This window comes from Hibiscus syriacus, unplaced genomic scaffold (assembly GCF_006381635.1).
Source record: "Hibiscus syriacus cultivar Baekdansim isolate YM2019G1 unplaced genomic scaffold, ASM638163v2 tig00000930_pilon, whole genome shotgun sequence".
NCBI lineage: Eukaryota > Viridiplantae > Streptophyta > Magnoliopsida > Malvales > Malvaceae > Hibiscus > Hibiscus syriacus.
The window spans coordinates 24,301-49,475 of NW_024061834.1; the positions used below are offsets into that span (position 1 = coordinate 24,301).

The 25,175-nt window shown below is 34.7% G+C and overlaps 2 protein-coding genes across 2 annotated transcripts; one reads left to right on the forward strand and one right to left on the reverse strand.

Annotated features, from left to right (window-relative positions):
* Nucleotides 1-4,095: 4,095 nt before the first annotated feature.
* Nucleotides 4,096-6,751, forward strand: LOC120118255 (E3 ubiquitin-protein ligase WAV3-like). Its single transcript, XM_039138350.1, has 2 exons — nucleotides 4,096-4,503; nucleotides 4,615-6,751. Exons 1-2 carry the CDS (start codon nucleotides 4,135-4,137, stop codon nucleotides 6,532-6,534), a joined length of 2,289 nt encoding a protein of 762 aa, XP_038994281.1. The 5' UTR covers nucleotides 4,096-4,134; the 3' UTR covers nucleotides 6,535-6,751.
* Nucleotides 6,752-8,422: 1,671 nt separating this feature from the next.
* LOC120118267 (glutamyl-tRNA reductase 1, chloroplastic-like) lies at nucleotides 8,423-11,545 on the reverse strand. Its single transcript, XM_039138357.1, has 3 exons — nucleotides 11,145-11,545; nucleotides 9,990-10,231; nucleotides 8,423-9,875 (listed from the first exon to the last, which is right to left on the reverse strand). The coding sequence occupies exons 1-3, from the start codon at nucleotides 11,425-11,427 to the stop codon at nucleotides 8,745-8,747; spliced, it is 1,656 nt and encodes a 551-aa protein (XP_038994288.1). The 5' UTR covers nucleotides 11,428-11,545; the 3' UTR covers nucleotides 8,423-8,744.
* Nucleotides 11,546-25,175: the final 13,630 nt, after the last annotated feature.

A 25,175-nucleotide genomic window follows, 5' to 3' on the forward strand; every position in this document is an offset into this window, starting at 1 on the left:
TCATGTGATATGTGGCCATTTCCCCCATGTTCCATATCAACCATATACAAAAACCTTAATAATTATTTACTGTTTTTGACCAGCACCAGTGTATTTAGTTTGGATTATATAATTGTTTTCCCTTTTTATTTTTTTATTTTTATTTCTTAATTTCGGTATTATTAATCGGAGGTAGATGTTAAGAAAGTAGCTAGGTATCTGATATTTAAAATATACCTCTCTAATTTTGTACTGGTGTTGGTTAAGAGGATCTGTGGGGGCTTTGATCATGTTAGTTTGTTCAACCCTAATTATTTTATTATTTATCTCTTCCATGATTAGAAATATTAATCTAATTTACACTCTCTTTTTTTTTTAAAAAGTATATATATATATAGAAAACTGGGATGCATTTCTCTTATTCGAAGTCCACCCTCTTCAATGATTATACTATATTTATTGATGGTTGAGAAGTAAAGCTAATTATATTAATAAATTAAAGGCCGAAAAGAAAATTGAAATTAAGCAAGAGTTTGGAGTTATCTTCTTAAGGCCGATCTGGATCAATCATTAAGATTCTTTTGGTTTTATGTAGAGGTGGTAGACGGGTCATTTGGATCGAGTTTGGGTCGGGTTATTTTGGTTTGGGTAATTTTGGGTCTAAATTAAATTAAATTTAATTTAATTTTATTCGGATCTGGTTCGAATCTAGTTTGGGTGTACGGTGAATCGGATCGGATGATTATTGGATAGGTTGTTTTCTGGTTCGGATAAATATCAGATTGATTGATTTTTGGGTCGGATTAATACCGAACATGTTAGATTTCGGGTCGGGTCAATATCGGATCGATTGATTTTCGGTTTAAGTCAACCTGTAGATCATGTCAATTCAGGTTGAATTGGTTATGTGTTTAATCAAAATCTAGTATATATAGAATAATTGATATATATACTTGTAAAAATATATCTTCTTATTTAATAATTTTATCAGTTAGGTTTAATTTCAATTCTCAACCATTCAATATTTTGAATTAAATCATCATTTAGAGATGATAAATCGATAATTTGACATAAATACGATCATATAATACGTGTTAGAATTTGTTATTAAAATTTTATATTGATATCGCATGAAAAGTTTATAATGAGAACTATTTGATAAAGAAATAAATTTCTAATTAAATTTTTTATTTCTAATTATAAATTTAATATTTTTATTAAATTTTAAAAAAATATAACTTTACTTGTTAAGTAAATTTTATATTATTTTTATTATAAATCTAATATTATTTCCTTTGTTTTAATTGTTTTCTATTATTTTTATTATAAATCTAATATTTTTATAACAATTAAGATAAGTAAAATTTATTTATTATTGTTTTCAAACTTACAATTAAATTCTTAATTTTATGTTCCTTTTAAATTTTCTATTATTTTATTATAAATCTAATATTTTAATAAACTATCAATTTTATTTAAATTAATTTATTATTAAAAATAACTTTTACCGTTTAATAAATTTTATCAATTTCAATATGTTCGGTTGCTTTTGGATCGAGTTAAAATTTGATTCGAGTTTCTTTCGGTTTGGGTTAATTTCGGTTTAGTTTAATTTTGGTTCTGATTGATTTCGGATTTACTAAGTTTTAGATCGGGCATGGTTCAGGTCGGGTATGGGTTGGGATTGGATTGGATTGGATCAAATTCAATTATCATGTTCGGATTAATATCATGTATTGAGTCATGTAAATCAATTTTGATAATCGAATTCGGGTCAAGTTTATCGGCTCTATCTAAATAAATAATCCCAATTTATTTATGATCAAAATATTAGACCCTGGAAAATGAATAAATAATGATAGCTATTTAATGTCCAAATTGAATAATAATCCCTATTTATTTATGATCATTATTTGTTGTCGAGTTAAACTATAACTTCAAATTTTGTCTTTTTATTTAAATTCAAATCAGACATATTGATAGATGAATATATTATTTAAAATAATAAAATATTATTAAATTTAAGGAAAATAGTATTTAATAATGTTTTATACAGATCAAATCATGTGTTAAAAGGCTCAGACGATGGGGATCTTTTGGGTCATTGTTGACCTTTCAGTCTCATCTTTTAGCTTTTATCGATATATATATATACATATACACTCAACTATAATTCATCATTATATTTTATGCTCTATATGTCTTTTTAATTCTATTCTTTATTGATTTTTTTATTAATTTTTATTTTGATTCGTTATATTTAAATTTTTTTATTGATAAAAATATATTTTAAAAACTTTGAATCAAGCAATTTTTAAATATCTATATTTTATAAAATTTAATTATTTGAAATGATCACGATTAAAATTTAAAAATTTAATTTTTTAAAAGTCAGTGAGAGAGAATTTGTGGGATGAAAGGAATGGGCAAAATTTAGTAATATATTTGTGAAAATTATTCGAATTTGGCAACCCACGAGGCAATTTAATGCTACGTGGAACTCAATAACTGGAGGGCTCCACAGGCTTCGAGCTTTTAACTACCTCGGTACTCACAGTAATGTACTTATTTCAATTTACTCATATTTTTTATATTTTCATTTACGCATAACATACTTTACGTTCAAGTCTTGTGATCAAATGAACTTCAAATGGAAGTAACGTTTTGTCATTAATTGAACCGGGCGTCACTAAGTAAACAAACCAATGGTAGAAAGTTATGCCTAACTTTCTAATTAATTATCGGACGAAATCCCGCAAAGACGCAAATAACGATCCACATTTTAAAAAAAAAATGTTTGATCGATAAAATTAAGAGAAAAAATATCTAATAGATAATTATCACATGTCACCGTTAAAAAACAAGAGCTTGAGAATTTTTTTACTATTGTTCTTTATTTTTCACACGCAATGTTGCATATGAGAAGAAAATGAAGGCAGTAAAGAAACAGAAAAACTTTGCCTAACTTTGATTAAAGTAGTAATTAAAAAATGATTAGGTTAAGATTGGAAGTATTCCCTCACCGGTCCCAATGGTATCTAACACGCACAAAACAAGGGGGTTAAGTCTAGGTAACGGCGTTAAATCTAGACTCAACAGATGGAAAAAGGTTGCCGCGCAACTGTCGCAGTTATTTGATCAATTGTGGTCGTCAGTTACGTGTAAGAATCAGTTTGATTTACCACCAAAATGCGATTATGGAATGAATAATTAAACGTCCAGTAAAATTCAAAATGTATTTTGTGGTTTGAGATGATGTTTTCGGGAAGGAACCAAATCCGTGATTCAATTTGATCTCCTCTTTCGGGATTTGGTTTGCAAACTTCGATAACTCGTATTTATTAAGCAGTCAGAGTTGCTTTAATTCTACAAATTTAATAATTCTATTTTATCCCCAACTATTGACGTAGATGAGGAATTGAGGAGACAGCCGATGCAGTTCACATGCTTCGTACATACACGATGACGATATCAATTAAAATTATCTTAAATTAAATGCAATACCTAAAACTAAAACCACCACCTCCAATAGATAAAATTTTCGGAACCTCTGACAACCCCAGCATGTTCCATGGTTTTTCTGATTCCTTTTTCAGTTGCAATAAATGTGTTTCACTATCTATTTTGATACCGTCATAAATGTTTCGAGATTTGATGCTGCTGTTGGCGTTTGACATCATCCTCCTTTACATTTTACCACTCAGAATTTATCCACTCTTAACATGCTACTGCTGTCCTCCTAGGTTCCTACTAAAACCATGCATCTGAGAACTATCCAGTTCAGACCTCTTTTGTAGGGAGGAGCAGTAGATCTCAAGCCTTCTCTTTTGTAGCACAGATCCTTTTGGAGTGCAGAAATAGGAAATAGGAAGAAAAGGATATAAATCCCAATACTTTGTCGCATTTGATCCCCTGCTGTTCGTAAGCTTTGAGTCCTACCCTTTTGCCCTCTGTCGCTACCTCAGATCGATCAGAACAAAGCCATTTTTTCATCTTCTTTCTCTGCATCTAATGGAAAGACGATAAACAAAGGTGGAGTTAGATTAAGATAAAAGTGCAGCGAGAAACCAGATAGCAAAGGAAAACAAAAAGCAGTGTCTTTCTTCTAAGCTTAAAGTCGTATACTTTTTTTCTCCTTTTGGAGTGCACTGAAAAATGGGCACTGGTTGGAGAAGAGCCTTTTGCACTACAGTCCCTAGAGAAGCAGAAAACAGTGTTTTAGACAAGCAACAGAAACAGAGTCCCTGTCCCACTCCTAGTCCCAGAAATTGTGCCAAGCTGAGCTTTTTTTCTACCGGAAGTAACCCTTCGACTCCTCGCTTTCAATCTCAACCAGTTTCTAGCCCCAGTCTCCGTTGCCGGACTACCGTTGAAACGTCTTCCACGAGCGAAAGCCCCACCCTCCAATGCAAATCCACCCCTAGAGCAGCCACAAAAAGTCCTAAACCAATTCTCTCCTCGAATCCTTCCTCTCCTCGTTCCCCTCTCAAGCTTTCATTTTTCCGTAACAGCTTCAAATTCAGAGTAAGTGATATCAAAATACCTAAATTTAACTGTACAAATGTAGCTAAATATTGAATGTTTACTGGCGTATGATAAACCAAAGATTTAATATTTTTTATTTTAATTTTGCAGAGTAGTTGTGGAATATGTTTGAACAGCGTGAAGACGGGTCAAGGAACGGCCATTTACACAGCTGAATGTGCACATGCCTTTCATTTCCCATGCATAGCTGCTCATGTTCGTAAACATGATTCCCTCATCTGTCCTGTTTGTAATACCACCTGGAAAGATGTTCCTCTTCTCTCCATTCACAGAAACTCAACTTCTCAAGATGACACCGTTCTGATTGAAAACACCACTCCTAGAATTGAAGATATAAAGATCACGGAATCTTGTTCACCCAGAATTGTTCACCTGCCGGAACCTAAACCCAAACTTAAAGCCAGAACATCTGATTTAAGATCGTACGATGACGATGAGCCATTGCTTTCCCCAACCGCCGGTGCTCGTTTTATTCCAATTCCAGAAGCTGATGAAAACATCGAACAAGAAGAATATGACGAAGTCGAGGAGTTCCAGGGGTTCTTCGTTAATCCCAACTCTTCCTCCACCGTCAAATCTGATGACCTACTCCCATTCAGCGGTCGTGATTTGAGGAATGTCCAGGCAAGATTGTCTCCCGAAGTGGCGGCCATTTCGGTGGGTCGTGGATACGAAACTTACGCGGTGACTTTAAAAATCAAGGCCCCACCTCTCCCTGCAAAAATGTTAGCTTCTTCGAGGAATAGTAGCGGTTCGACGTTGCATTTGGACCCTTCGCATCGTGCGCCTATCGATTTGGTTACAGTTCTTGATGTGAGTGGAAGCATGACTGGTGCTAAACTCCAGATGTTGAAACGCGCCATGCGTTTAGTCATTTCCTCGCTCGGCTCGGGTGATAGGCTTTCAATCGTGGCTTTCTCGGCTACTCCCAAACGGTTATTGCCTCTGCGGAGAATGACGGCTCAGGGTCAAAAGGCTGCTCGACGTATTATTGACCGTCTCGCCTGCGGTCAAGGGACTAGCTTTGGCGATGCGTTGAGAAAAGCAACCAAAGTGCTCGAGGATCGGAGGGAGAGAAATCCAGTTGCTAGCATTATGCTGTTATCCGACGGTCAGGATGAAAGACTCCAATCCAATGCTTCCAGTCAACGCCATCATTCAAGCCACGCATCGTCCACCCGTTTCGCTCACATTGAAATTCCAGTTCACGCGTTCGGGTTCGGGCAAAGCGGCGGGTATAGTCACGACCCAGCTGAGGATGCGTTTGCTAAATGCGTTGGTGGGTTACTGAGCGTTGTGGTCCAAGATTTGAGAATCCAGCTCAGCTTCGCATCCGGCTCAGCACCAGCTGAAATAACAGCCGTTTATTCATGTAGTGGAAAACCTACTGTTTTAACTTCCAGCTCCGTGCTTCTCGGCGATTTATACGCCGAGGAAGAAAGGGAATTACTCGTGGAACTGAAAGTTCCGACTTCGGCGGTTGGATCCAGTCATGTGATGTGCGTTCGCTGTCTATACAAGGATCCCGGCACACAAGAAGTCGTATACGGCAGAGATCAAGCGCTTCTCGTACCTCGGCCCAATGACGTTCGATCATCGGCTACCAAAATCGAACAGTTACGATTCTTCTTCATCACGACTCGAGCCGTAGCCGAAGCGAGAAGGCTGATCGAGTGCAGTAACGACTTAAGGAGCGCTTACCATTTGTTGGGATCGGCTCGAGCCTTGTTGATGCAGTCGAATTCATTGTCGGCTGAGGAATATGTCAGGTGTTTGGAAGCTGAGTTGGCGGAATTGCACTGGAGGAAACAGCAGATTCTGGAAATCCAACGGCGAAGGGTAAATGAAAGAGAAAGGGAGACGTTGCCTGTGGCAATGGATGAAAACGGCGAGCCACTTACCCCGTCATCTGCATGGAGAGCGGCTGAGAAGTTGGCTAAAGTTGCGATCATGAAGAAGTCGTTGACTAGAGTCAGCGATCTACACGGCTTCGAAAATGCTAGATTTTAGTTTTTTTCCCCTTAAAATTATATCGGAGTATTCTAGTTATATTATGAAAGGGGCGGTGGTAGCAGACGTTGCGGGGCGTTCTGCCATGAACTATAAAACTAAAATCCAAGCATTTGATTGATGGAGAAATGTAGGGATTTTTGTTGATTCATCATTATCAACTTACAAAGTTGTAAATGTTAGCACAATTGAGATTTTAATCCCTTGTTCTTCTTCTCATCCGGAGATTTCAAATGCCATGTGATAACTATACATTTACACAACACAGCTTGGAAATGAATCATCCGTAAAGAGAGAGAGAGAGACATTGTGTTAATCCTCAAAACTATATTTTATATAAATGAAGCCACGATGGATTTAGGATGATGAGGGATAGATGTAGATGTGATAATGTAGGTTCTATTTACTCGAGGCTTTCCTTCGCTTAACACCTAGTCATGTGGGCAGCTCCTGAGGAAGGGAAGCTCCACGTTTGCCTTTGCTTTTGGAACACGGGTGTTACTTGTTATTGTTATAAAGTGCATTGGTTTCTTTTTCCCCTTCACGTGTTTTAATGGGAAAGTACAATTTTAGAACTACGGGAAAAATGGCTTTTCTTTTTCTTCTTTAGTTTTCCATGGATGGGGGAAAAACACTCGTTGAAGGGACACTAGTGTTTAGGGTTCTTAGCTTTGAAAGGAGAGCTCCTTAGGTTAGTGTTTTTCAAAGGGAACCAGCTCTTTCAAACCCTTTTCAGAAATGAGGAAGGAGTAGGGACCCAAAAGGATTTTCATGTTTTTCTCCAAATTTATAAAAGACTCTTGCAGGAAATCCCAAAACTCCTAACCTCAATGATTTAACAGGGCAAGGCTAAAACCAACCGTGAAATAATACAATCCTAATCCAATGTAGAGTCGGTCATATTAACCACCATCTAATTATCAAATTAAAATGGCCTGTATGAAAGGAGTATACATCATACTATTTGAGCATGATCAATGGTGTCCATGCAATTTCAACCAAGAATGGCAAAACCATCACAATTTTGCCTTAGCTTGCAAGTCTTTTTAGCAGCGCAATTAGTGTTATTAGCCAACTAATGACAGAATACTATTCTTATCTTATTTGAAAAACGAATAAAAAACATAATGGACCCAGAAATATTGGAGGTTTTATAATGGCAGTCAAGGGCAACCGGTGGTTGCAGAAGTCCTGCACGTCTTCTCACTTTTCTCAATCGGTTGTCCTTGGATTCCAAGCCATAGATGGTTTGTGTTCGGTGATAATATCATTTGATGCCAAATGACAAAAATAAATGGTCCTATTGTGAAGTCTCTGTCAGCATTATTGGTGAAAAACAATAGCTGGGGAGTGTTTAGACATAATCTCATATTTGATGAAGCATGTGGTTTTTCATGGACCTTAATGTGTTTGGGGGTCAGGGATTCCTTTTGGAATCCTACTGTTGTCACTGTGACTCCAAAGGGCTATAACAATATATGAGCCATTAGACATCCGCCGGGGGGTGGGGGCACCCTTGTTTATGTTGTGTCTTCTTCCATCTGATTTTTGAAGGAATTCAGTGGTCACGGAATTATCTGCCATGGAGGTACCTGTTTGCATCCAGCCCTCCACACAATGTTCATTTGTCCTCTGGTGCAACAACTTGCAGCTCAGCTTGGTCACGGATTAATATGAACCTTCTTCTCAGTCTTTACTAAGCCCAAATAAGGCGTTTTAGAGTGATTCCATTGATGGCTATTTAACATTTCACTACTATTCGCTAAACTAAATCATTCACAAACTAAATTGTACCTACCATTTGCATTTCCCTTTTTTGGGTCATATCAACAGTGAAGTTCACTTAAGAAAAATCTGAATAAATACATTTGCCGAAATTCCAGCTCTATATTAAAATAAGTGGCGATTAGTTACAATGCTTGATATTGTTCAAATAGATATCATACATTCTACAGATGAATGTGACACGGATCAAGCTCACTTCACACTGTGCACACCACAGCCAAAAGACCACCAACAAGCATGTCGTCTGAGTGTGAAGATCAAATGAGATTCAAACACAAAAGAGTCTAAATTACACAAATTAATGAATTGAAATATACCCCACAAGAACTTTGAATCGACAACTACAGCAGATGAAAACTCATAACACCCTGAGGAAGTAACCCTCTTATTTGACCATTAGGAAGTTGGATATTCTACATCGACACCTACTTTTTGCTTTGTTCCACCTTGGCTCGAATTTTCTGTTCTAGAAGAGATATATCTGTCTCGAGGCCGAACATTCTGTTAAGTGCATACATGTTCTCAAGGGTCTCACTTAGAGTTCGACTGTCACTGCCATCACATCTCAGGTGCTGCATTGGACCATGGAGAAGTTTGTTCACAATTCCACGGCTGAGATCATCCACTGCCTTCCTTGACTTCTTTGGGATATCTTCCCCCATCTTTGATAAGCATTTCTCTAACTCTGCAGCTCGAATTCTCTCCGCATAGGCTCTCAACTTCTTGATGGTTGGAACGGTTTCAAGTGAATCCCTCCATGCGTCAAACTGTTTTGATTCCTCAGCAATAATGGCCTGAGCTTCCATTGCTTTTCGTAGTCGGTCCTCTTTATTAGCAGCTACAACCTCCTTCAGGTCATCGACATTGTACAGTCGTGCGCCTCCAACATCTGAGACACATGATCCCACATTTCGTGGAACGGAGATATCAACGAAGAGCCTTGAACCACCAACTTCAGAGCTGACAAGGGGGAGGTCCTTGACATGTTCTTTCAAAAACAACGGAGTTTCTGATGCAGTACTAGTAAAGATCACATCAGCTTCCGCTGAACAAGCGAGCATGTCTGTAAGGGGTCTGTAAATAATCTCAACACCTTTCATCTCCTCACGGATTGCTGAGACTTTCTCCTCACTTCTATTAACAACAACCATCTTGGTGCAACCTTTTGCCACCAAGTGCTTGATCACAAGCTTTCCCATCTTTCCTGCTCCAATAACTAACATTCGAGCAGCAGCATGTGAAGACTCAGGCAGCTTCATCAAAGCCAATTCAACAGCAGCAGAGCTAACAGAAACAGCCCCAGCAGCAATGTTAGTCTCTGTTCTAACCCGTTTCCCAACAGTAATTGCATGTTTGAACAGCCCACTAACATTCCTTCCGAAGCCAACAACACCTTGCCCAACTTTAACAACTTGTTTAACTTGTGCAAGAATTTGACCTTCTCCAAGAACAAGAGAATCAAGACCAGCAGATACTTCAAAGATGTGCTGTGTAGCATCTTTGTTGTACAACAAAAACCGGTGTTCACAAATCTCTGAAACTGGGATACCACTAGTCTGCAACCAAATTGCAGTTACTTAAACTGCTACTAAATTTAAAGTTTCCATAGAGGTAAATATCACAAACTATCGAGTCCAAATAATATTATATATTTTCCATCAAAAAAATACCTTTGACATCCATTCAGTTACTTCCTTGACACCACGATGCTGCGATAGGGCCACAACATATATTTCCATCCTGTTGCAGGTGCTAAGAACAGCAGCCTCTTCAATATGATTCAAACCACATAATTCTCCAATGGCTCGTGGCCATTCTGCTTCTGGAATGGCAAGTTTCTCACGCATCTCCACAGGTGCAGTGTGAATACTAAGCCCTATGACCACAATGCTGCTCCTTTCCTTTGTATATCCTGACATGGACCCATAGAAGATTGTGAGGAAAATTAACACATATATTCTGCAAAAAGGATTATGTAATACACGATTGAAATACCTGAAAAAAACGCCTCAAATACTGTGAATTTAATTGAAGATAAAATAACTCCATATCTAAATGTTTGTTCTTAATATCTAGAAGTTTCTGGACATTAAAGGCATTGTATGCCGATTTAAGGGAGTTGACAAAAGAGGGAAGCCCATGCAAGCAACTATCAGTATTAATAGTATGGTCATGGAAACATTTTCCTTCTATGTTGCTCCATGTCTTCATTTTTCTTGAAGAACTTGTGTCCGGCACACACTAAGACATGGGATAGGGATATGATCACCCTCTAAATACATGAAAATTTTGGGGGAAAAAGTTAAAACATATGTGTCAGACATGTACCCATCTTTGACCATACACACCGTCCTAGTAACATAGCTTTCAGCCCTCTTATTCAAAACAAAAACTTCACTGAAAGGATATTGATGATGGTTTTATTGATACAATGGCAGGGTACACAAAAGCACAGAATAAGTTCTATATTTCAAGGCATAACTCGAAGTTTGATTTTGTTTTTCCCATCAACCAACAAAAGCAACAGGCAAGTGAATGCATGTGCAGTAGGTAGAAATAAAGCTATAATTCTTTTGCAATCATAGTTATTTCGTGGTTTTTTAAAACTGAATTACCATTCCCAGTTAACTGATGCTCTAAATATCTAAAGATTGTGAACTGGTCAAACATGTCTGCTCCAAAAAGATGAAACTTTTCAGCATCACATTAAGCAACAATTCATCAAATCGCAATTCACAATGAGATCTAAAACTGAATAACACAAAATTCAGCCAAAACACGCGATTGAAAAGGGGAAACTTAGCAGAAATTAAAGGTAAACGTACTGTCAGCTGCGGAAGTCTTGAGCTGTTCAAGAGCGGAGAGCGCAGAAGCCTTGGAGGGATCGATTCTTTCGCCTTCGCTAATGGCTTCAGATTGAGCAACTTCACATCTAACTCCACCAATCCTCTGCGCCAAACCTTTCTTTCCACTATTAGGCTTGGAAAAAGCCTTCATTTGCTGCTGAGAAAGAGAGCACGCCCGCAAAGAAGATGCCCCGGGCGACGAACAAGCATTGACCAACAAACGCTCCCATTTAGCACCGCAAAGAGTCGAAGAAACCGCCATGGTTTTGATAAAGAAAACCGAAAGCTCACGACTCGAAAACCCAAATAAAAGGGAGAAGCAGAGCGTGAGCTTAAATGGGGTACTTTGTCTCCCAGAAAACGAATGAAAAGGCTTAACGGGTATGAAACTATAGCCAGAAAATCAGAGTTGACGGGTCGGGTCAATTTAAGCTCTGAGTTTGGGTAAAAAAAAGGATAAAAAGTGGGGAAATCGAGTGATTAGCCTATGATATAAAAGTCTTTGGATTGGGGGAAATCTGAGTTTGGTATAAAAGAGTTGATTGGCTGATGAAACCCACGTTTTATCCACACTCCTTTGCTTCTCTGCCTTTGATTTCTGTCCTTTTATAGGGTCCCCTCCCCCACACTCCTATGCCTCCAAAGTCTAAATCCTTATTTCCTTCTCATTTTCTATTTGCAATTTGTCAAAACCATGTGGTTTCATCATTGATTTTTCACTAACCAACTAATATATATATATATATATATAAAATTTCCATATAAAAAAAATGATGTAAACATTAAAATTAGAATCTCATTTTTTTTATAAGCTTGAGATATAGAGTTTCGTAGGGGTTGATAATCTCGTAATATTTTATATACGTAAAACATAATCAAAGTCGTTTAAAAATTTTATTTTTCTAAAAATGATGTTATTTTCATAAAAATCGATTATTAGTTAACTGACGGTATTAATTATCAATTATGACTTAAAAATATAAATTTTATATACTGTACTGATAATTTTTGAACTGTTTAAGAATAACATTGAAGAACTAAAATTTTCTCTAATGCTAAACATAAATATATATATATATTCTTATTGTTTCTGTTTATTTTAGTAAAATAATATTCTATTATTTATTAATTAGTTAAATAAATGATTTTAAAATCAAATTTCAAGTAATATATAATTTAATATTGAAGATTGGAATCAAATTAAGGTAACATGAAGTAAATCTAAAGCTCGGATTTCATCATTTACAGTCCCATGCTCTACTCCTTGCAAGCCAAAACAAAACAAAAAATAAATCAAAAGAAGAGTATAAAAACATCATTGTTTCTCCGATCACTGGAATTTGTCTACATTTATACTATCGTCGTCTAGCTAATGCTAACTAGAGATTTACAGATTCACACCGTGGACCTATTCTGTCCATTAAATGCTTCTTTTTTCTCACAGAGGGAATAAGTATTTATATAACGAACAGAAGAGATAAGATGGGGAATCCGCCATTTGTGGTAGAGATTGGGTTTCCAAGATTTCACTTCAAGATGATCTACGTGGCTTGCTTTGTTTGGCTTATGTACAATTTCAGTTCACTCTTCCAACTTAACTCTTATCGACACATACATTTGATCATGTTTATTCATCAAATACGACCCACATTTCAAACGACAATATATATGTATATATAATCAATGATGCATGCACGAACCAACTTACTTTAGTAGTTAAAAGAATTGTTGTTGATTTTAGGGGTCACGAATTCGTGCACCAACGACTGCAACAGGTGATTGAGCGTTCATTGTCAAATGGTTGAGAGTATTTAAAACCGATACTACTTTGTAATCAAATGTAACACGATAATCTTGGTTTTTTCACTTGATAGGGAACTATTATATGATATTCGAGATACCTATATTTGATTGATTAAAATATCGTTTAAAATATCGTATCTAAAAGTTTTAAATTCGAATTGAGATGTTTTTAATTCATGTAATATCCGTTTCGATCATGACTTTCGCTTTAAGTTAATTAGAAGTTAAGATAACTATTTTTAAATGTTTAGATTGAGATATACTGATATCCAAAAACCAATAATTAAGTAGACAAAGAAAGAAGAAAGTAAAGGAATATTGACACTGGGCACAAGTTGGAGAATGTTCCAACCAAGTGGAGGCAAATGGTTTTAAAAACTCAAATGAACTTGAAGGATTTGTAGCATATCTAAATCTATTCCGACAATCTTTCCTTGTTACTAAAAGAATGCCCATATAATATGTGGTTTTAATTAGGTTTCAAACTAGTTTGTCTTAAAAATCCATTGCTCAAGACAATGTACCTGCAGTTGTGTTTCACAAAAGCAAAAACAGATGTCCAAATAACAAGCCAGAGCCGTGCAGGTGCTTATTAAACTGGTTCAATTGGGGGAGGTTTTCTGCTTGGTGTGAGATTAGGGTTTCCCCAATACCAATAAAGGAAAGCTTTAGCTTGAAAATGTTGGTTCCTTTTTGGTTTTTGGTACAAGGTTGTAGTGCATTCCAAGACTCTTTGAACAAGTTGGCGCTCATAGATATGAGATCTGGTTTTCGCAACACTGTGCAACAAAAGCCAGGGCCTCGGTATTTGGAAACCCACCTGGAACCAGCTTGTTTTTGATGCATTTTAAAACTAAAAATTATGTTTCGACAACCTCTTCCATAAGCTTGGAACACGGTTGCCGACAGAACTAATTAAACTGTGAAACTATGTTTGCAGGTTTCAATGAAGTTAATTAATAATGCTAACACAGTTGGTATAAGTGGTTGGAATTTAAGAATTTGAGTTTCTGATGCTAGGCTTGAATCTTACGACCGTCACTCTTGGTGGATAATTTATAAATTCTTATATAAATCTCAATTGAATCTTAGATATAGTTGGACTGGGAACCACCCCTGACCTAAAGTTTATTGTGTAAAAAAAGTTAATTAATAATAACAAAGGTTAAAAACTGCGACACTAATTAGCATCCATACCAGGTTGCTGGATTTGTATATACCCCAGCAGCTGCATATACTAAGAAAAATTAGCATAATCGAATCTAATAATCAATCTTACTTAAGTTCGATTCTGTCATCCAAAAAATTTGTTTGATTAATTGTATTTTTAAAATCATATTGTGGGTTCTATTAAAGACATTGCGAGAAATAGACTCTTGTACATAAACATTACTAGATTAGAGAATGTTAATAAAAGTCTATATAAAATTGGGTATTCTTTATAATCAGTGGACATAGTTGGACTGTGATTTTATTAGTCTGGTTGGTTTTGTAGCTGATTATTGCTTTCTTAGGGTTCTTGAATACATTTATAAAAAAGATAAATTGAATTAAGTATAAATTATATATTTAGTACCCGAACTATTAGTTTTGGTCATTTTAATGCTTAAATTTTCAAATTTTTTAAAATCATATCTAACGTTTAGTTTTTGTTTCATTTTAGTATCCGACTGTTAAAAACTCAGCGGAGCTGTTACAACTTGACCCTTTTTTGGGGGTAAATTACATCATTCATCACTCAACTATCTTCTCACTCCTATTTTGATTAATGAAGTTTAATATTTTTTAAAATTTAATTACTTAAATTTTAAATTACTCCTAATTTAATCACTCTAAATTTTAAATTTAAATTTTTTATTTTAATTATATATTAATAAAACAATAAAAATATCATGTCACAAAATATTATTAATAAAATAAATTAGAGTGATTAAAACATGTCTAATTTGAAAGTTGAGTACTTAAATTGAATTTTTTAAATTTTAATGACCAAAATAGGAGTGAAAAGATAGTTAAGAGATGAATGATGTAATTTACCTATAAAAAATGTCACATTCCATTAAATTTTTAATGGCGGGTACTAAAATGAAACAAAAATTAAACTTTAAGTATGATTTTGAAAAGAAAAAAAATTAAATATTAAAACATATCAAAACTGGTAGTTTAAGTATTAAATATATAGTTTACGCTTAAATTAAATAGACTACTCATTTTGAGCCCAAAAGATATATAGAACCAACATGTCGGCCCAGGTTACTCTTTTGTTATTTGCAAAAATTACAACTTTTATAAGGAAAGTTTGTAATTTTATTCTTACCATAATTAATTTTTTTTATAAAATATAGTTTTTTATTTGAAATTATTTTTTATTAATCTGGGGCAATGTAATTTATGTCATTGTAAGCGCACACACATCCTATATATACAGTTATTTGAACCTGATATCTCTAAAGAGAATGATACTCTTATTTATCACTAAAACAACTCAAATATAGTATTTATAAACATGTATGACTATATACTTGTTAAGTAAATGTATCTATCATTATAATTGTTACAAACCATAAAATTAAGTTTGACAAAAATAATTATAAATGACTTGAAAAGTACTTTTTGATTTTGAATCGGTTACTAGATTAACTATTTTTTCTTTGGTTCAAAATAATAAATAAAACAGACCAGGGGTCGATGGTCTTCATGCCCTATTTTTCAGAGCCAATGGGTGCTTCCATTTGTGATTGGGTTAAGGGTGTCCACAAAGACGAGCCTTTTGAAACAGCTCTCCATAGAACCTTGCTTGTTCTTATACCGAAAGTCAGCAATCCGAAATCATTTACAGAGTTTCATCCAATTAGTCTCTGTACGGTGTTTTATAAACTTATTATGAAGATTATTGCAAATAGATTCCGAGTCCTTTTCCCAAAGATCATTGCACTGAATCAAGTGAGTTTTGTTGTTGGTCGAAGCATCACAGGTACTACCATAGTTGCTCAAGAGACTATTCATTCCATGCGAAAGAAGAAAGGAAAGACTAAATAGATGGCAATTAAAGTCGATCTCGAAAAAGCTTATGACTAGATTAGACAAGACTTCATCTCCGAGTCTTTAGTTGATATGGGATGTTCGCCTCGCATCAGACGAGTTATTATGGATCTTATTTCCTTGTCTTCATTCCAAGTCCTTTGGAATAGATCTTTGTTAGATGACTTTAAATCGACTAGGGGTATTAGTCAGGGTTGTCCTCTATTGCCGTATCTCTTTGTTTTCTGTATGGACCGTTTTGGGTACAACATCGAGTATACTTTAAATATGGGTTTATGGGAACCTATGATCCTTTCTCGTAGAGGCCTCCCATTACCCATCGTTTCTTCCCCGATGACTTGATCCTCCTTTGCGAAGCCTCTACCCATCAGACCCAACTTGTGGGTGCTATATTGGATCAGTTTAGTCGATTTTCGGGTCACAAGCTTAGCTTGAACAAAACAAAAGTTTTCTTTTCTTCTAATGTTGAGTAAGAGCTGGAAGCTTCCATATGCTCGACGTTGGGGTTTCAGAGTACTATGGACTTGGGCAAGTACTTGGGTATGCCCTTATTCCATAAAAGGGTCACTAGAAGTACATTCTAATTAGTGGTCGACAAAGTTCGGTCTAGGCTGAGCAGATGGGTGGCCTCGAAGCTGTCCCTTGCAAGTAGTGTGACGTTGGCCAAAGCAACTCTTCTAGCCATCCGGAATTTTTTCATGCAAACTACGTCGATTCCTAAAAGTGTTTGTGCTCAAATTGAACGTATTGCCCAAACTTTTATTGGGGAGGATCGTCAGAAAATCATAAGTCGACCCTTATCCATTGGAAATCGATTTGCCAACTAACCATTAATGGAGGTTTGGGGATTCGGTCTCTTAATTACCATAATGATGTGTTCCTCGTCAATTTGGGGTACAATCTCATAATAAACCCGGAGGCTTTGTGGGTGTGTGCCCTCCATTCCAAATACAACGTAACAGACGCTATTCCTGATCAAATCACTAGGCGTTCTTGTTCCTATATTTGGAGGTCTTTTACTCGAGTTTGGCATCTTATTCGAGAGAACATCTGTTGGTCTATCGAGAATGGGAATAAGACCAAATTCTGGACAGACAGTTGGATCCTGAATATTCAACCGCTTTTCAGTCTCAAAACTTGAATAAAGGGTTGTTGATTATGTTAAGCCAGATGGGAGTTGGGACATCCAAAGGCTATCTCAACTCTTAGACAATGGAACTATCCAGCTCATCACAGAGGTGCCCCCCTGTGGATGATGCAGGTGATGATATTCCAACTTGGAGATGGGAAAATATCGGTAAATGAACTGTTGCTTCAGCCTATAAAATTTTACTGAGGGGTGTGATCCTCCAAGCAATATTTGGAATATAGCTTTGAACTTCGACGGTTCCCAATGTATCAAACAGTTCTTGTGGTTGGTTCTTCGGAATCAATTGATGACGAACTTCCAAAGAGTGAGAAGAGGATTAGCGTCGAACGCTCACTGTCCGCTTTATATTTTTGAGGAAGAAAATATAATCCATGTGATGTGAGATTGTGCCTCGGCTCGTATGGTGTGGAATCAGGTAGTTCCCAACAACTTATGACAGAACTTCTTTGCTGCTCCCCTGGAGGATTGGCTAAAAAGTAATCTAAGCCAAACTTGGAGAATGGATACTCAAGATTACTTCTAGAGGCATTTGATCGAGATCATCACTTGAAGGTTATGGAAACAGCGGAATAATTCAATCTTTAACGGAGAAGTTTGGACTTTCATGGAAGTGATTAAATTTGCTAAATCCTCGGCTCATAACCTTCGAAATTCTAGGAGTAAAGTTATGGCTTCCCAATAGGGATGGCGGACGGGTACAATTTCATAGATTTCTCACCGCACCCACTCCAATTGGGACAAAGATGGATATAAGTTTAGTGGGTAGTAGGCGGGTGTGGATGTAAAAAATCGTATTCGTCGTGGGTAGTAGGTAGGTGATGAGTTTAAGACTTTACCTGCTCCGAATCCGCCCGCCCACTAATTATACCCAACATATAAATTTTGGACCATTATGAATTTATGTATAATTTCAGAGACTATTCTATAAATCTTAAGATTTTACAGGACATGATTTGTAATTTAACTAAATGTTACGGGTATAAACTCAATTAATCCTTAGTTTATTTTATTATGCTTCTTAATAAATGTATTTATTTTATATTTTATTGCTTATGTAATTTGTGAGATTGTTGCTTGGTGGGTATTGACGAATACAAACGGGTATATGATGAATGGTGGATATCCAATTGGGTAGTGGGTATGGGGTGGATATGAGAATGTGTCCGGTATGGATTTAAAAAAATTCATGTAGTGGGTGGTAGGTGGGTGATGGAAACAAAAATATTAGATGGATATGGAGATGTGGGAAGGGGTATTTGCACCCATCCCGCTCGTTTGTCATCCCTACTTTCCATGTTTGACAAGTCGATACTCAGAGGTGTAGAAACCCCTACAACGGTGGGATTATAATAAATACCAATGGTGCTCTCAACCAAATTTCTCAGGAAGCAGAAAGTGTCGGGATTATTCGAGGTATTGATGGTAAATGGCTTCTTGGCTATCATCGAAAATTGGTAGATGTTCGTCCTTCATACCGAGCATAATTTATTTTGATATTATTTTGTCGTTAATTACTCCTTGTTGATTGAATGTTATTGCTAATTTGGGTATTTTGATTTATTTTCTATGCAGGATTTTAATTTCCAGAAAAAATACTAAAGATACAAAGTTTGGGCGTGACAATATCCGACGTGGCACCCAGTCAGTAGCTTCCAAAAGACGGTCCGGTCAGCATACTAGAAGGATTGGTATATTACTCAATTTTAGTTTAAATTCAAATCAGGAATTATCACTTATTTTTAAGATTTTATTTGAATATTTTCAAGATTTATCTTTAGTCATTTTCACTTCATTTTTAGGGTCTTAGAAAGTTGTAAACACCCTCTTAGGGTAAGCTTCAAACATATATCAGACATATATCAGATTTAACCATTAATCAAAGCGCATTCGTCTCTTTTTTCTCCATTCATCTCTCTCTCACTTCGCCCTAATTACCAAATCCCTAACTCTATATCTTTCCCGAATTTTCCCCTTTTGTCCCTTCAGCCATGACACCATCATGTTTGAGAATTCATTTTTTTAATCTCCGTTGCTGCAAATTATGAACAGTGCTTTGTATCAGTCTCTGCCAGGAAATTTTTTTACAGTTACCTTTAGGCTCCATAACGCTGGTGTCTTGCTGTTAAAAATGTTGAAAACAATAGCTTGGATTGGTTAGAGACGCATTTAACTGGATTTTTAATTCAAGCTTTGGAAGGAGAAATAAGTCGTTGGCTTTCTATCTAATTGAGAAGACAATCGTGCATTTGTCGCAATGGTCAGAAGCGGATGGCTATGTGCATTGTGTTAGCATCAACCATCACTAGTATTTAAATGGTTACAGAAGTGAAAATAATTAATAAAAGAATGATGTTTTGGTTAACTATCTACGTGCGTTGGTTTTTTCATTTTAATCTCAGCCTCTTGTCCCATCCCCTATCTTTTCTCGTTTCTTCGGGACGTGGTGTCATAGATGCTGCAATTATTTGTGGCATTGCATGCTCTGTACGTTTTAATAGTTGGATTCAGCCTCACTGTATATATATAGGTTCTTTGAATTATGAGAATACACACAGTTCCAGTGGTAATGTGAAAGATGCTTGCTGACATTTTACCAGGGTTGAAATCTACGTCCACCTTCTCAAATTATTAATCACCTAAGTGTCATTCTTTTAATGAAATGCAGCTATGATGATTGTAACTCAAAGAGATTTGAATCTAAACGCAATCATCTCATACAGGTTTTAGTGATCTTTACAAATTTTGAGGATCTTCTTTGATCATGTATAGATACATATGTCACTTGACTTGCAAGCTACAAACTTTCACTGGTCTTGCTGGTTAGGATACTTTCATGTCATACACTGCCAGACCATCACCCTAGAGTCTAAACTACCAAACCTCCAAAGCTTATGCTACTTTACTTGAAGGAAGTTCTTTGTCTCGACTATAACAACTAACAAATAATACAAACCGATAGAACACATAATCATTTAATTATATATTACACATTATGAAACCACAGGCTAAAATAAAAAAAAAAACGTTTAGATAAATCCAAATTATAAAAACCGATAGAACACATAATTTTATATTAAAGACGAATTTTTGAATTTTAAGAATTGATGAATTTATAAAATTTTTGAAATAATTTTTTTGATAAAAACATATAAAAATTAAAATATATGATAATTTTAAATTTTTAAAGATATGATTGTTCCCACCCGTATCTCAATCTAGTCCTCCGTGAACCAAGGAGTAAGGACTACGACCTATATGTAGGGATGGCAACGGGCCGGGTTCGGACCGGGTATTGGTCCCCCGTTACCGTCCCCGTTTAAAAAACCCATACCCGTCCCCGCTTAAAAAACCGCGAAGATTTAAACGGGGATCTCCATCGGGTAATCGGGGAAAACCGCGGGGAAACGGGTATCCCCGTTTAGCATAAACCGTTATTTAAATAGGTATTGGGCCGGTATATATATATTTAAATTAAATATATAAATATTATATATATATTAATTTAAATTAAATTTTTTAATATTATATATATATATATAATAATAATTATTTTTAATATTTATATGGCCGGATAATCGGGTAATCGGGGCAGGGATTACCAAACCCGTCCCCGTTTAGCATAAACGGTTTTTCTCGATCCCCGTTTAGCATAAACGATTTTCTCCCGTCCCCGTTTAATTCGATTTTCGGTTTTCCCTGTCGGGTTCGGATTTTTTTCCATCCCTACCTATATGGTGAGTTGGACCCGGATCAAACTCATTCCGCCCATTATTTGTTAGTTTCAATATTTTAGCCCACTTGTAAAGAATTAATCACCCTTTGAAAATGAATAGGGGTTTTTATTTGATTTAATATTAACTATTTTAACTTAAATTTTACTAAATGATATAATAATTAAATTTCTATTAATTATTATTATTTTTATTAATTTATATCTCATGTTTTATAAACTTACATTATTTATGTGAATCTTTAAAATATATTTAAATCTTGCTATTTTATTAAAGAGAAAAATGATTTATTAAAAAGTATTTAAAATTTTAGGACCTAAAATATAAGATTTATAATTTTAGATTTTAATATTTACAAATAAAATATAAAATTGATGTATCAAATAATAAATTATTTTTAATACATTAATAATTTATATTATATTTTATATACACCACTTATAGATTTACATTCATATTATTTTGTTACCTTATATTTATAATATTATTTCATGTAAAATGTTTTATATTCTTTATGGTATAGTTATATGGCATATCAATTTTGATGTTTATGAATGAAGTAAATTAAACTAAGAAAATTACATTTGTTTTTATAATATCCAATCGAATTAACAATTAATAGATCGAATACAAGTAATTATAAAAATATTATATTCCTACGCATTTAGTAGCTAAACTATCAGTTTTAGTCCGTTTTAGTACCAAAACTTTCATTTTTTTTAATTCATGTCTAACATTTAGTTTTCATTTCATTTTAGTACCCGCCGTTAAAAATTTAACGTTGTTAGTCCTAAACTATCAATTTTAGTACCTAAACTTTCAAAAAAAAAGTTCAAAATTTAACGTTAAAATTTGAACGGATACTAAAATGAAACAAACTAAACATTAGATATAATTTTAAAAAAATTAAATATTAAAATATACTAAAACTAATAGATTAAGTAGGTGTAGTTTAGCCAAAATTATATGGTATATGAATAAGAAATGACCATCCAGCTCAGTTGGTAGAACACAAGGTTCTTAACCTTGAGGTTGTGGGATCGAGTTCTATGGAGATCATTTCATAATTCGGAGGTCTCTTACGGAAGTTACTCTTAACCTAGTATTGAGTGCAGCCTATTATCTTACCTCCCCTTATCCTATACATATGAGAAAAATGGACGACCAATATATGGTATATGAATAAATGATGGGCTGATGTGATTCAGATTCCGATCTAATCGATGGGTGAGAGGGCAAAGTGTGAAAAGGAATATGTTTTCTTACTTTTGAGTTGTGACAAGTGGCGTTAGCTTTAAAAGGACAAAAGATTTATTATAATATTGAATATTTAGAATGATCGTCTTGGAATTTTGTGCTTTTTCTCATTAATTCCATCAGTTAATCGGATGGGATCCATAATCAAAACGTTCGAGAGCACCGTTCATCGTTTTTCACGAAACAGGAGGTCTGGTAAAAGAGTTTTGACACCAGCTTGCAGCTAAAGATTTTTTAAATATTATTTATTCAATATATGTTATTGGATCATATAAACAAATATTTTTTAATCTAAAAGCTAATTTCGATATTCATATTGATCTAACTTCACAATCTATTTTGTCATCTATATATTAAATATTATAAAGGAATACTTTTATAATAGTATTCATACGTTTATAATTAATTTAAATAAAAAAACATTATTTAATGTAATTTGATTTTGATGTGTACCAGACGGATCTGATTTCTTTTTCCAAAATTTTCCGTATATACCGACAAATTTTGGACCACCAATAGATGCTTTTATTCAGCGTGAAGTGTGAACATATAAATTAAAGCATGCTTGGAAAAAATATATATATGAAAAACTTAGATTGGCAATGCTAAGAAGCAACATTATATGAGCAAAGTATTCGATCTGTTGGCATAAATCAAGCGACTTCAGTGGTAAAGAGTTACGAGTCTGAGCATTAAGAATGTATGGGTATGACCGTTCATTGTCAATAATTGAGAGTTATCTTTAAACATATTTACATTGTACTTACCCTAGATTAATTAAGAAATATTTCATCTATTGGTTAAACTACTTAGCTTTATTCTCTTTGTTCTTTAAAACACGAGTTCTAGATTTATTACAGGCATTCTTCTTTCTTTTTCTTTCTCTTATCACTAAATAAGATTATAATTAGATTTAAAACTTGTCAAAAGAAGAAAAGAATATTATATTTTATGGAGTTGTTGAATTAATTTACATTATTGATATAATTTTTATTAATATACAATGATTATAAGATAATATATATTTATAATATTTTTTAATTATTAAAAAATACATTTTACAAACATAATTATTTAAACTAATACCTAAGAAAATAAAACATTCTTTAGCTATTAACCTATTAGTATCATTCAATGAATTCATCTACAGTTCGACACAGTAAAACAGACAGCAATGAAATTAAATCAGATATTCCAAAGTAACAAGGTAAGACAAAAAAAAAAAAAAACAAGGGCGTAAATGAATAAAAAGGTGGTAATTTAGGATAAGATTGATAAGCTAGAGTTTAAACTATCGATTGAACAAGTAATCTAGCAGCCAAGGACAAGGTTTGGAAAATGCCCTGCCCTCTGTCCCATAGATTGATAAAACTTTTGACTAAAAATGTAGCACAAGACAAAGGAAACAGCCAGGCAAGACATTCTGTAATCTATTACTTTTAAAAATATGTCAATTTTGTATTAGTCACAATGCCTAATATCTAGGTGCTCAAAATTTCGGTTAATCAATAAAATCGATTGAACCGAAAATTTTCTATGTTAATCAATCGGTTAATTTTAAGTTCAGTCAGTTAACAGTTAATAATTTTTTTAAAGTTCGATTATCGATTAATTTGGTTCAAAATCGGTTAATTAACCGAATTAATCAAAAAATTTCAATATATTATTCATATATTAATAGTTTTAGGAGTGATTAAATTTCGGTTTTAATCGAATTAATCGACCAAAATAAACGAATTGACCAATCGAATTAACCGATGCCATCGCGTTTATCACGATTGCGGACATAATGGATGTCATCGCAGTCATTGCGGGTGTCGCGGTCGTGACTTTTTTAAATTTCGCAAAACTTATCTTAAAACATAATAATTATAATTATAAAGAGTTATTTTTAATGATTTTTAGAATGTTTTCTAAGTGAAAATGACATATATATATATATATATATATATATATATTTATCTAATAGAAGACTTTAAAAATCGGTGATAGGATAACATAATTAATTAATGATGATATTTGAATACATTGTTATTTAAAAGAAATAAGACTATCAACATAGGGAAAACTTACAGAGATTAAATGTATAAAGATAAATTTTGGTATAACTATGAGACAAGAGATTCTTTACCGATTTAATTAAAGAGTTAAATTACAGGTGTGACGGACCGTTATTGTCGTGAATCTGATACCCACTGCTAATTTCACTAATCTCGGTTTCGAACGGCGCTACGTGCCCGCTATTTGAATCCCTAGGGTAGGGAGTTTATGCAACCGTGTCGAGACGAAGGAACTATCTCTCACTGTCTCCTTCTCAATAATAACCAATTATAGCTCGACTTTGCTGAGTAGTAGCCTGTGTTGTGGAGTTCCCATATGAGGAGGTCATTTCTAGTGGGTGAAATGAATGATTTGAGGATAAGGTTTGCATCATCCTTTTGAAATACTGCTCTAACTTTGCTTGAATCTTACCTTGGTTCTGAAAGCAAAATATTTGCAAAGCAGTGGGCTGTTTGGGTTATCAAAATAATTAGATATGAAGTTCATCGGCTTATCACCACTCCATCTATCTTATGAATTGGATTTCCCCATCATACCCGATCCACCAAAATATATATCTTTAAGCTTGCTTTAGCCTTGAAGATGCTAGTCCAAGCATATGATGTCTTGTCCCGAGCTTAGCCTCCAAGAATTTCGTGCAAGGACATATTTTACCTTAAAAACTCAAATAACAATGACGAGGGGTGTCAACCATTCTCAAAACTTAATTCATAGAAGAGCATAATTGAACACTTAAGATCATGGAAACCCAATTGGCATCCCTTTTAGCTTGACAGATGTTATCCCATGCAACTAAAGCCCTACCTCTCTTCGTTTTTCCCCCCGACTATCAGTATGCACACATGTTTGACGTTATTGCATCAATCATCCCTTTCGAAAGGAGGTAGCAAACATATCGCACGCAGGTAATGCTTAAGCTACCGATTTGAGAAAAACCTCAGTCCCCTGAATGAAAGGAGGTTCTTT